Genomic DNA, 14,176 nt, shown 5'->3' with positions numbered 1-14,176 from the left:
ACTTATTTTCCCAGCGGTTTCCTTGACAAAACATTAAACAAAATAAATAATCCATTTCTGATAATATACTTTTATTTTATAGTTTATATTCTTTTTAAAATTCCATATGTAAGATGCTACTTACTCAGTTTATTTTAAATGAAATAAACACAATCATCAAATAGTGCTCCAGCCTTACGCCGTTCCTGCGGAAGACAGAACGGAACGCGCAGTAGAGGCCGCGCTGCAAGAGAGGTGCAGACCTTCTGCAGAGATGGGGGAGTGAAAGTACACATCCGGTTGTCTCAAGTCCAGGTTCACTGTACACGTTTCACATACATTTTGGCACATGGTCTTAAGGTAAACGGGACTGCTTTTCTATCTGAGCTATTTCTTAACCAAAGCAAAATAACCTAAGTGATGAAAGTGTTAAAATACAGCACAGAGAAACAAAAACAGACATACTGATTCTAATTAGGAATGTAAGAATGATGTTACATTTTTAATCACAATTATATTTAGGAAGTCACACAAACATAGATTACTAATTTAAATGAAATGCATACATTTGTAGCAAAACTTTGTAGTTGCAAAAAACCAAAAATTACCAAAAGAGGGCACAAAATTAATGTTTATTCCACCTTTGTGTCTTACTCCTGGTCCTCCGCCAATGTTACATGAGGGAAAAACGAAAGCAGAACAAATGAAAACCAAAATCAGAATCACGAATGTCATCACGTAGGGGAACAGATAAATTAAGATCTAGCCGCCCTAAGCAAGAACGTGCAGGAAAGACAACGCCGTGAAACAGGACAGGTTGCCAGAAAACCGCACGCATCCTACTCTTTCAACCCAGCCAGATGTGCTCCCACGTGCAATGGAACATAGAATTCTTTCTTGTAAGGTATACACATACAAGTTCTTCTTTTTAATAAAGGCCTGTTTTTTATGCCTCAAGGTTTTTAAAATTGATTTGAGAGAGGAAAGGAGAGGGAGGAACATCGATTTGTGGTTCCACTTATTTATGTATCCTTGGTTGACTCTTGTATGCGCCCTGCCTGGAGATTGAACTGGCAACCCTGGTGTATTGGGACAACACTCCGACCAACTGAACTGCCTGGCCAGGATGAAGTCCAAGTTCTTCTTTAATATTGTAGATGGGTAAAATGTGTTTGTAATAGTAATTCTACTAAGCTATTACAGAGTGGTCGAGGAACACATTTATAGATCTTCGAGACAATGTGTACTATAATTCTTTGATTAGGATAAGTAGACACTGTAGCTAAAATTAAATAAAGAATTAGCACAGAAATACAATACAAAGGCAAATGAGACTTTTATATCTTGGCAACATTTAGATGGAAATCAAATTTAAATGCGGTCCACTGTCCTTTGGAAGAAGCTTTGGTTCAGCTCCCAAATCTTGACTGAGGCAGTCTCCTATGAGAATACGTAGAAGGTGTCTTCTTAAACAACAAACCTATTTCTAGTGGCGGAGCCCTCTTAGTAGCTGTGTCTGATAACCAGTCATCTCTGGAGGAAGTCCTAGCCATTCCCTGGGTACCCCCTACATGTGTGACAGCTTCCGTTTTCACAGCCAGTAGTCCATGTCGCTGTCTTACTACCTTTAGCAGCAGCGTCTCTCGCTAAGAGCACTCGAGATCACCTTGTCCTCAGCTGTGTGTTCAGTGTACTTAGCCTTGGTCCTCCTCTGCTTTTTTCCCCTTCCCATATAGGCTCAATACTGTCCTTAAAAAGTGAGTAGGCTCGGCCAGGCACTAAAGTACTAGACAACTGGCTATGGTTCTGTAGAGCTCAGAAGTCTTCAACAGTATCAAACTTAGAGATAAACCGAAGGTTTGCTGGCCGAGTTTTGCTTTTATCATTTTTTAAAAGTCAGAGTGTCCATCTGTTCTGTTAGCAAACTTCTGGTGAACTTCTGTTTTCTCTTCGTCTGTAGGTGGGATATCAGGAGTAGGAGTGGTTTCCAGTTCCGCAGTCTCCGTCTTAGATTGACCTGTAGTTCTAGTCTTCAACTTTCAATCATATGGACGAAGGAAAGCAAGATACTTCCAAATATATGATATAAAACACACCACTTCTCAAAGGATTTATTCATGTTTTTGGTGTATAGCTCTGGCTCCCCATTATTTTTACATTAAAATAAACTTCTTTTGCTAGGTATCATGGCCTTCAGGCATCACGCCAAACTCTTCTTCCTGCCTTGACCTTTATTTGTCTTTGCCTCCCCTGAGAGTGCTTCTTGCTGACCCTGCTTGTGTCTGTATCGCTGATTCTGCCCCTCTGCTCAAACCACAGCTAGTGGTTGGGAATCCTTCATAAGAGTCTATAAATATTCATAAAAAACTTCACAACTGACTGCATTAACTCAAATATTACGGAGCACAGCATGTGCTGGGAGCTGTGCTAGATGCTCATTCACTGTGACTGAACAAGTCCACGCCCTCAAGGGTCACCATGTTCAGTGGACAAGTAGACGGTAACTGCCGTGCAGGGCGGGCGGTGCTGTAACAGGGCTGTGCGCTCTTTCCATCGAGCCTTCTTTATTTCAGTGGCAGTGCGATGTAACTCTTATCCTTTATTATTTCAGAAGTGATCATGTGCTCTACATAGGTCAACAGATCTATCGTACAAAGCACAATATGAGGAACTCTTAATTCTCGTTTTTGTTTCATCATCAGCCTTTATAGGATTATCATCTAAGATTACTCGTATGCCGCTGCTCATTGAATGTTTGATTACTGTCGTGTGATAATCGTTGTCTTAAGCAGTAGTCTGCCAGAAATCAAGCCTTTTTGTTGCATGCCTCACGTTACTACTCAGCTTGTTATCATGTAGACAGGCGTGTTGCAAACTACCTGGTGGTCCTGAACTGAGTTTATGTCAGTCGAGTAAAGCGTGATAAACCAACAGGGTATGGTTGTCAGCTTTATCCCTCAATATCAGCATTATAAATATTGTGAAGATCTTTAATAATGCACTTATTCACTGTATATTGTAAAAAGCCCATTACTAGGCCCTAGGGTAGCTAAAGATGAACAAATACAATGTTTAGCCTCGAGGAACTCACTATCTGATAGAGGCAGCGAGATTGTAAACCTGTGATTATGATGAAGCGTGAGAATTGATGGGCTGGAGGGGTGTGCGAACGTCCACAGAAGCGCAGAGGAGAACAAGGTACTAAAATGAGTTAGGGCACTTACGACAGCAGAAGTGCCAGCATGGAAACTCATGGAACAGAAGCCAAGCTTGGTTTGAGTTTCGAGATTGCAGTGAGCTCTTCCTTTTCGTCTCTGGCTATCGTTTAGGTAACCTTCACACAAGACATGGCTCCCACTTTGGAAATAATAACTATCATATTGAGTAGTGTGTGTGTGTATATATTATATACAGTATAATATATATTATATTATATTGAGTAAATAGTGGATATTTTTCATTTATTTCAAAATGGGGAGGAAATTTTCATTATTTTCACTGCTTATAATTGTAGTATACACATGCAAAATTTCAGACAAAACCGAAGTATTCAAAAGTAGAAAGCCAAAGTAACCCCTTAACCTAACATCTGAGAGATTAACTATTGTTAAGAGTTATCTTAGGGCTTCCCAAGTGTTTTATAAACATATTTTTGTATCATGGTTCTTGCTGTAGAAATAGTGATTTTATAAAATGTGGGTTTTCTTTCAGCTGGGCAGTGGAATACTTTATAGATTAGGAAAACCTATTTGTATTGACATGAAAACATATCCATGATACATTAAATGGATTGTTTTAAAGCTAAACAGAATATTAATTTGGATTTAAAGGCGGCATTTTTTATTTACATGAGCCTCTTTTTGAATTAAAATGTATGACTAGAAGAATACAGAACTTCCTGATATTCTATTGAAAATTAGTCTTTGGTGCTCTGGGTTTAATTATTGAAATGAGAAAGTGAATATAGAATTTTAAATTCACTTTCCAACAGGTCTTTGTATTCTGTTACTTACGTTGCATGGTAGGACTGTCTGTTCAAGTTGCGTGTGGGGTTTTCCAGGTCTCTGGACTCAGTACTCACCAATGCTTTGCAAGGCTTATCTGCCACGGACATGCACCTTGTCGACGTGGATGGGGACACGCTTTCCCTGTATGGCTCCTGCGCACTGGAGTGTCTGGATCGGAACTGGAGCGTGCAGACAGCAGGCATGGTGACCACGGTGTCCTTCACCTTCATGGAATTTGATGAGATCGTCCAAGTGCTTCCCAAGTTGAAGATGAAGTTCCCCAATTCTCTGGTAAACATTTCCTTTTAGTGGGCCTGAATTATTCTCAGTCGTGACTTGTATGGTTAGGCAAACACCTGTTTTTAACTGTTTCTTATGCAATTTCTGTCTGGCAGGGAGACTGTGCTTTTGTGTTGATTTTCTGGATCTGGGATTTAATCAGTATTCATAAATGCGCTTGCAGCTTTCTGTTAATACTGGAAATTATAAAGAAAATGATTCTTTAGGGAGTACAAAGGACTAATATAATTTTATTCAAGTTGCTCTTCCACTTGTAAAGCATTCAGCAGGACCTCTCCTAACCGTATATTATATATTCATTTATGTTACTTGGTGTTAATGGGACCTGTACATTTTTACATAATTATCACAGTCCCCTAACAACATTTAAAATAACTTTAGTAGCACATTAAAATTACTTTGACAGTTAGCACTTTTCAGTGATGGGGTTACTGTGTTGTTTATGGGTGTGCATTTGCAGAAACTGATTTCCGTGCGCTCTCCTTAGAGTTACTGTCGTGTTTTTCTCTGTTAGCCAAGTGATCTCTCACCCGCCCTGTTCTTTTTCCCTGTCATTCTCCCTGAATAAGACAGAAGTAGAGCCAGTATCCGTATAAAAGAACATCTGATTTCAGACAGGACGCTGACGCTCGCATTTCAGTGTTCATACACTGGTTCTCCTGTAGCCGGCTGAGCAGCCTACACAGTAACCGGAAAGGTGCAAGTAGAGCGGCTAAGGAGTCCTCTCAGAAGCCTTGTGAACGCTGTGTTTATCAAGCTCTGAAAGTTTTATTTTTACTCTTCCCTTTGCAGTTTTAGTTTCAGCAAAAGTATATAAAACCACTGTAATGAGTTATTGTGTATTTATAAATGTCTTTATTTTATTGTATATTTAGATAATTTTTAAGAAATTGAGTTTGTTGATAAATGCGGGGATGTCCTTTGCAGAATGGAAATCATTTTGAATTCATTACTGGCGGGAGTGATGGATTTCCTCAGTGAGTATTAGGTGCATTAAATGTACTCATACAAATTAAACGCTTAGTACGTTCAGTTGACTTAATATAATTGAAAACATACTAGCTAAGCCTAAAATTTACAGATTTACGCAGGAAAATATCAGTGAAATTTTAATGTTAGAAGTTCAAGCTGGTTAAACTCAATGTTAAGTTCTTTTTGTGTGTTTTATTATTGTAGCACCTTAAATTCAAGGAAACAAACCTTGTAACGCTGCAGCAATTTAACGCGTTAGCACAGCTCCGGCGCATCGACCAGTTGACAGTCGATCCTCAGGGAAATCCCGTTGTCAGTTTCACACTCTGGAAGTACTACGTCCTGTTCAGGCTGAGCCATTTCAGCATGCGGAAAATAAACGGGGCAGAGGTGAGCCAAACGCTAAGTCACTGGAGTAACAGTGTTCCTTTTTAAGGGGAATAGTCATAAAAGCGGTCAGGGATTTAAGTAACCATGTTGCAACTTTTGAGAAATATATCTTTTAAAATCTTGACAGTTAAAATGTCAAAAAACTAAAAATCCATTTATTCAAAAGCTTCTAAAGCACTAGACAAATTTTGAAAATAAAATAGTAACCAGGTCATGATAAATACTAAGTATTTTTACTGTTGCTTGTAAGCATTCAGAGAAGTAAAAAGGTCAGTAGAATGACAGTTTTTTAAAAAAAGAATACTTCTGTAGGTAATCCGATCTTTGTATTTTTATAAGTGCTGTGTAGACTGCCCAGCGTGCAAGAGGGGATGAGGAAATAATACACAAATGTCACTGTAAGGGTCATGGTAGAGGAAGGGGAGAGCAAAATGGGGGGAGGAGCGTGTGCGCAGGGAAAGAAGAGTGACTGCGGAAGAGGTGAGGAGGAGAAGTGAGCAAGGAGTAATGGTGAAAGGAGAGAGAAAACCATGAGAGAAACAAAGGAAGTAAAGCAAGCACCTGGACTGCTCTGTGAGTAGGCCGTAAGAGCGGCCTGCGGCGTGTCTTCACCGCGTAGCGCGGACCTGGGGCCTGAGCAGCTGGACAGTTGGGAATGGAAGGGGTTTGTCAGGCTGCTTCTGCTGGCTGTCACGAGGTTAACCCCCAGCTACTCAGAGACCATGTTCTCTTCAAATATTATTTAGGAAGAAAAGAGAGAAATTATGCTTCTTTCTCTACTGTAGAATTCCTGAAGTGAACTTAAGTAGTCCTCCAAAGGAAAAAAATCTTTAATATGCTGTTAGTATTATTGTGATTATCTCTTAAAATTCAGAAAATTCAAAACTCCTTATTGTAAGATGAGCTGTGTTGAACTTGGGTGGCAAGGTGGTAAGAACAGCTGTGTTTCCCTGCAGCTGATACACACTCCAAGTCCCTCTGGCCTGGGACCCCCAAATCCAGCGTACGATGAGGAGACCAGAGGTCTGTGGGTCACTGTATAAGAGCCATGTGAAATTTGTACCCACCCGGGGTTGGCCCGTGAGCACGGTGCCAGCCATCTGTTAAAGATAAGGCCAAAGCTGGAGCCTTTGGGTAACTGTTAATTTCTCTAGCTAGTTCCTAGATGTGGTTCAGTCTTGTGCACTCTTGGTCCCTCCCCAGGCAGGCTGTGAATCCACGGTCAGACCTAATATTAGTCCCGAAGGTTTCCAAAGCTACTTCCAGTTTTACCCTTGACTGGAAGTACAATGATTGTTTTGGCCATGGATAATTTTCCATCATTAATAGCCAAACCATTATCCCGATTAACCCTAAGGTAGTGTATTTACCCAGACATGGGCCACTACTAGAGATGCAATAACATTATAGAAGCAGGAAGGAGTAGTATACTATAATTATAGAAAGTAGAAAAGAATGAGAAAGAACCAATATAATTTAATCTGATTTAAAGTTCCAAAAATGTCAATGCCAGAGATATTTGACCCTTTAATAAATGACTTAAAACAAAGCTGCTGTCTCATCCTTGTCAGTATATAGTAATGTATGATGCTATTTCTATCTCGCTTTGTGTAAGAGAGCGTGGTGTTGCTCGAGGTAGAGTTAAACTGAGCTGTGACCCCGAAGAAGAGATGGAGTAGTGGCCTGCACTGGCCGCTAGGTGACTACACGAGACCACACAAGTTACTTGTCAGCTAAAGGAAGGATCTGTGGCGGCAGCAGCCTCATTAACTAGGAGAGTCTAGTGGAAGGAGTGGAAAGTCAGTCTGCACTGATTCATGAGATGCTTGTGAATTGGGGGTTTAGTTTTTCAGAAAATGCCTACAGCTAGTGTGAAGAATGAACTTTCAAAAGATTCAAAATTTCATTATGCCAGGGTTTCGAAACTTCGGCTCTGTTGTTGTGGGGTCTCTCCAGGGCACTGTGGGATGTGTAGCAACAGCTCTGGCGTCTTCCCACTAGATGCTGGCAGCACCCCTTCACCGGTTGTGGCCGCCAACATGTCTCCAGACGTGGTGTGAATGGCCCCTGGTTGGGAACCACTGAACTATATAAACAGACTAACAGTATTAAAAAAGCAAGCAACACTGTTTCACATTAAAGAAAGTATGCCCAGATATTAATCCAAGGCCTGCTTTTAGTATTTTCTGGGTTAACGGGAATGAAGCCTCACGCGGCATTCCTGTGACAGGTTATTCTCTGCAGTGTTGAAAGGCAGCCGCGACTTGAGGATGAACAGGAGCGCCCTGGCTACTCCAGCGTTCCTTCTCTTCGGCAGGGGCGACATTCTCCTTAGAGGAGCAAGGTCTGAGCACCACCTTGTCGATCCTTTGAAGCATTATTAAAATGAACCTATTTCATTGACACTTGAGAATTTTCCTCCCTTCGTCATTCTGCTCTACAAAGCTGGAGGATTTCTGAGGAATTCATTAAGAATTTAAGGTGCCCCTGTATAATTCTCAGGAAGTACAGCTTCTCAGTCAGTGTGAGCTCAGCTTCTAGTCACCCTCCCTCACCATGAGCCACATTCCAGTAAAGCTCAAGGAAGAATGGGAAGTATCGATGAGAACTCTCTTCCCGTAGCCCAGGAGAATGCACTTCCCTGGAGACAGAGAAAATACTTAATCTGGAAGCTTATTTGGAATTACGGTAGTTGTATCAAGTTAAGAAGTGTCAGTGTCATTTTTGACCCATCTCTGTTGTATCTCTTTAGGTGACGCAGAATGACATGATAATGGCTGAAAGGCTCTTTGGAATCCTGGCACACGTAGCCTCTTCCGAGTTACCCCAGTACCGCCTGATTGCAATGCTGGGTGACGCCAGGTGACCTTTAATTTCTGTAGTCTTCTCTAACTGTCTTAGAGAGCCACTGTTGCACTAGAAAAGGGAATGAATTCCGCACACCTCTTAACTGTGCTATGTATACGTCTCACAAACGTTTATCCTAAATTTGCTTTGCAGTTGGCCCTACTCAGAGTGGGGATATAAAAATGAGTGAGACAAAGTCTTCGCTCTCCTGTGGTTTATAAGCTAATAGGTTAAAGACATAGATAAACAATTATAATAAAACCTTTCAGATGCTGTAAGAAAGCTATGGGAGCACGGAAGAGACTAAGAGCATTTTGGAAGAACACTGGGGAAGCTGTCACAAAGGGGTCACATTTATCTAGTTCTGCAGGACTCAGTAGGAGTGTTTCAGGTAGAAGGTGGGGGGAAGGAGATGTGCGGAGGCGCGAAGGACTGGAAATAGTTCAGTGTACTTGGACCATGGGATGATTGTGAACAATGATAGGAAGTGAAGCTACGAAGAGTGATTGTGGTCTGACGTTGAGGAGCCTTGCAATCCATACAAAACAAAGTGAGCACTTGTGCCTTGTAATTAAGCACAATAACCACGCGGTTAGACTTACGTTCTAGAAAGGCTGCTGTTGAGCTGGCACGGATGGAAGGAATGGATACCTTCAAGAGGCCAGTGTGTAGTCCAGGAGAGAGTTTATGAGGCCTGAGCTAAGACAGCGAGGCTGAATGAAGAAGAGGACGACTTGAAGACTGTTCAGAGCACACTTTCCCACAGGACGTGGCGTAGATGGAGGCGGAGAAGCCACGATCCCGTCAGAAGAGAGTTCACTCTGGCTAAAGTAGAAAAGTACTGATACGCAGAGAATGAGCTGTCTACAAAATCATTAGAAGGGTTGGAGAAGCAGCGTCTAGATGGGGCCAGCCCAACAAGGAAACGGCCACCTGTGCTGCAGTCAGGAGACTGGTCCCACCTGCGAGCTCTAGGATCGTCCCACTTTAACTGTGCCAGGGATCAGCGCTGCCACTCCCTGCCCCGGAGCCTAGTTCTGGACCCACGCAGCCGCGCTCTGACTTACTCCAACGAAATGGGTACCTCGTGAGCTGCTCATACTTCCCCACTTGGCTCAGCTCCGATTTCAGATCTAATCCGAGTGTATCTAATTGGTGGAATCAGAATCCCATTGAAAACCTACAGAACCACTCTGAGAAATGAATTCTGAGGGAGGTAAGGCTACAAAATTAACAGTGAATGCAAGAAGTACGAAACAATGAATTTAAGAAATAATAAGGAAAGAAATCAGTAAAAATTATACTTGTCTCAAAATATTAATGTAAAACATTTTTAATAACCTGAAGATAAAAATCCAAGAAAATTCTAGGACAAAGGAAGTTAAACTTGTCAAGTTTCTCTCCCTGTTTAGGAGAAATAATAGGCATTAATTAACATCAGAAATTAATGGGAAAATATATGTTTAACTGTGTTTTAAAATTTTAAGAGCTACCATTAGGGAAAAAATTAGATGTATAATTTCTGAATCACTTAAAGGAAAAAACACTCATCAACAGAAAGTAAAAAGGAAAATATGCCAATTATCACAATAAATATTAATGAATAAAATTCTCCTATTCATAGATAGTAGCTCTCATAATGGGTTAAAAATTGAGTTACATGGTATTTTTGAGACATACCCTAAAGAAAGCAATGTATAATGGTTGAAAATAAAGGAATAAAAAATACGTAACAGGCAAATTCTGACCACAACAACAACAAACACAGGAATATTAATATCAGTGATAATAGAATTCATGACGACAGAAACTATACCCACCAAAAAGGATAATAATGTAACAAACTTTAGAAATGATCCCTGAAAGTATAGTCTTAAAAGATAATAATGTTAAACTTAATTTAACCAACATCAAAGCTTCTAAATGTATTTAGAAGTATACACTGTGATATTTGCAGCTATTGTGATAAATATTAGCCTACTTATTCAGTAGATCAGATAAACCAAAATAAAAAAGGAATTGAGTACTTGAATAACTCAGTTAACACACTTTATCAAATAAATATACAAGGTGGGGCGAAAGTTGGATTACAGTTAGTACACAAAAGACAGAGTTTATTCTTCTATTATTATTTATTAGTTACTGTATTATTTTTCCATACAAACTTCTGTAAACCTACTTTTTGCCCCATCCTGTATTTAGAATTTTATTTCCAGAACTTTATTCCCAATTCATAAAAAATCAAACAAACAAAAACCTTATTCAAACACCTAAGAAATATTTGGAAAAAACTGAGCGTATATTAAGCTCAAAGAAAATCTATATACTTGTATAGCCAAAAAAGCATTTTCATATAGATCACTTTCTGCAATAATAACATCATGAAATAATGAGCCAAAAACCTACCCAGAAAAACAAAGAAACAGGATAAGCTAGTTCCCAGAAAACAAAATATAAACGCCTTTAAACTTTAAAAAAGCTACTGGCCTCAATCAGATTTGAGACGTGAAGACTTGAGAACCATGTGGTAGCCGTGGGGAAAGACTGAAAGTTTGGCACGAGCAGCGGGATGGAACAGGGCTCACGTGCACTATCGGTGTTAATGAAGACAGTTTAGCAGTGCCTACACTTTCGTTAAATATATGCCCTTGAGTGAGTGAGTGCACTTAAAGGAATATTATACAGATAATTTTTTAAAGTTAACCTGCCCTTTATTCTTTTTTTTTTAAGATTTTATTTACTTATTGATAGAGAGGGGGGAAGGAAGGAAGAAAGAGAGGAGAGAAGCATTGATGTGCAGGACATACCAATCACACGGCCCCATCTGGGGACCCAGCCCGCAACCCAAGCATGTGCCGTGACTGGGAATCGACCCAGTGACCTCTCAGTTCTGGGGCCGGCACTCAGTCCACTGAGCCACATCAGCGGAGGCACAGATAATATGTTTTACCTGGGCACAAATGTATGTGTCCAAGGATTTTTAATGCAGCCAGGTGTTTATAGTGAGAAAAATATGAAGACTCTTTAAATGTCCTTTAACAGAGGACCTATTACTTGTAGCTTTAAAGATAGAGATTCTGATATGAAAGCCTTTCATATGTCTTAGTATAAAATGTTGCGATTTGTGAGAAATGGGGCATGCGTTTTAGAGATAACCCTGTGTAATTTAAATTGATTTTTTAATCTTTTTATCTTTTATTTATTTTATTGTTGTTCAAGTACAGCTATCTCCATTTTCTCACCACCATTTCCCCTGTCCCACACACCCCCACCTCCCACCCTCATCCTGCCCCCCCGTGGATTTGTCCATGGGTCCTTTACACAGGAATATGTGTAACTTAAATTGATTTTATCCGCTTCCCAGGTAAAGTAAAGTTAAAGGAGTTCATCACCACCAAGCCCTTATTATATGAAATGTTAAAGGGACTTATCTAAGAAAAAGATCAAAACTATGGAGATTAAAAGACAACAAACTCACAACTATCAACAACTGAACCTAAAAAACAAGAACAAACTAAGCAAACTACTAGAACAGAAACAGAGTCACAGAAATGGAGATCACATGGAGGGTTATCAGTGGGGAGGGGGAGGGAGGAGAATGGGGGAGAAGGTACAGGGAGTAAGTAGCATAAACGGTAGATACAAAAGAGGCAGGGGGAGGGTAAGAAGAGTATAGGAAATGTAGAAACCAAAGAACTTATATGTATGATCCATGGACATGAACTAGGGGGGGAAATGCGGGTGGGAGAAGGGTGCACACACAGGGGAATAAAGGGGGGGAAGTGGGACAAATGCAAGGGCATAAGCAATAAAAATATTTAATAAGTAAATAAAAATAATAAAAAATAAATTGATTCGAATGGATGTCCCTAGGAGTCGGACTGCGGACCCCACAGTTTCGCAGTGTGCAGAAGCTTACTTTTCTCATATGTCTGTACGTGCTGCTCAAATTATCTTTTTGACTTTATTTTTTATTATTTTTTGTTTTTGTTCTTGTTATTATAATTATTGTATTCCTTTAAAAAAAGGACTTTAGAAAATAACATTTGGTGTAAAAGAATAAAATAAAGCTAAAGTTGTAAGTCACATATAAATGAAGTTAACAAAAATGCTATATGTCAAAACCTGTGGAATATGGCTAAAACTATACTGAGATGGAATTATATATCTTTAATGTATTTATTAGAAAGCAGAGATTAGACATTAATGAATGAGGCTTTTAATTCAAGAAGATAGAACATACCAAAATAAAGTAAAAGAAAATGGAGGAAAGCAATTCATACAGATAAAGTGAACTTTTAAAGAAAGAAGAAATTAATAAAAAGGACAGTTGTCCAGGAAAAGCAAAAACTGACTTTTTATAAAAGCCATTTTCTAAGAAAAATCTAAGAGCTCAACTATTAAACTTTTTAGAACTAGCCAAAATATACAAGAGGCCAGACACCACCTAAACATACAAAAAGAATTAACATTTCCTCATTATAATCATAAACTATTGAAATTAGCATTAGAAAAAGTATCCTATTTATAGGAGCAACAAAAACTGTAAAACACCGGGAAATCCACCTTACACAAAGTCACCATGAAGTAAACATTGAAATTAGGAAGAAAGAAGTCTAATGACTGGAGAGACGTGCACTGTTAATGACTTCTGAGAATTAATAGTAAAAAGATGCAAATTTATTCACATTAAATCACAAATTTACTAAATGACCAATGAAAAACCCTAGTGAGATTTCTCAGAAAACTACACAAGATGAATTTGTATCTTCGGAAGGTTCATCATCCCAATTTCAGAAATGATTCTACTGTACCTTCTAATATTTCCATAAAGTTTGAGACATGAACTCACACAAATTTAAAAGGTTTATGTGATAAAAGCTATAGTAAGGCCAAAAGATATAAGCAGACAGAAAGAATATATTTATAGCTATTTTAACAAATTTTTTAAGGGGCTCTACAAATTTAGTTAGAAAAAGACAGTCAACATGATAGGAAATAAAATCAAAGTGTATAAATAGAGAACTCACGAGACTACAGATGGCCAAATAACATAAAAAAGATCAAACTCATTTGTAATTAGAGAAATAAAATTTAAAATAATGAGGTGTCACTTTTTGCCAATGAGACTGACTTAAAAATTATGAACCAATAATATCGAGGATCTACTGGTATTCAGGGAGATACACACTCTCCACTGCTGAGTGCAGAGGAACTTGGAGGAGGGAGTTTGGCAATATCTATCGTACTTCTGAATCCAGAAGTTCCAGGACTAGAGATGTATCCAGAGACAGACAGTTAATTAAATTAAATAAGGCATAAAAGTATTTATCCCAAGACCCAATATTATTATAAAAAGAAACAAAATAAGTGTGAATACAGATAAATGTAGAGGCATAAAAATGGAGCTAGAAGAAAAAAAGCACCCACAAGAGTGTGGATGTTGGAATGGTGGTGCAGTCGAAACGTGGTGTTCAAGTTTTACTCTGTGTGTCGGCACAATTTGAAACTTTTCATTGAGAATATAATGGACTTCTTTTCTGAAAATACTGAGTTAGGTTGTTTTGACCATTAAAACAACTGAAATGCTGGATAAAAATTTTTAAAACTCCATGAAGGTATTGAAGGGCTGACAATATGTAACATAATTACTAGACCAAGGTCTATGGGGAAAAGGACAC

General features: G+C 39.1%; 1 protein-coding gene and 1 pseudogene across 1 annotated transcript in view; one reads left to right on the top strand and one right to left on the bottom strand.

Annotated features, from left to right (window-relative positions):
• The window catches only part of LRRC49 (leucine rich repeat containing 49), a 146,087-nt gene that overhangs the window by 117,472 nt on the left and 14,439 nt on the right, over nucleotides 1-14,176 (top strand). The window contains exons 12-14 of the mRNA XM_024557498.4: nucleotides 4,040-4,277; nucleotides 5,463-5,648; nucleotides 8,401-8,510. Coding sequence (XP_024413266.2) covers nucleotides 4,040-4,277; nucleotides 5,463-5,648; nucleotides 8,401-8,510 — 534 coding nt within the window. The remainder of the gene's footprint in view (nucleotides 1-4,039; nucleotides 4,278-5,462; nucleotides 5,649-8,400; nucleotides 8,511-14,176) is intronic.
• Nucleotides 1,466-3,233, bottom strand: LOC112301917 (eukaryotic translation initiation factor 4E pseudogene; annotated as a pseudogene).

Source organism: Desmodus rotundus, chromosome 7, assembly GCF_022682495.2.
Source record: "Desmodus rotundus isolate HL8 chromosome 7, HLdesRot8A.1, whole genome shotgun sequence".
Lineage (NCBI taxonomy): Eukaryota > Metazoa > Chordata > Mammalia > Chiroptera > Phyllostomidae > Desmodus > Desmodus rotundus.
This window is presented reverse-complemented; position numbering and strand designations above follow the sequence as displayed.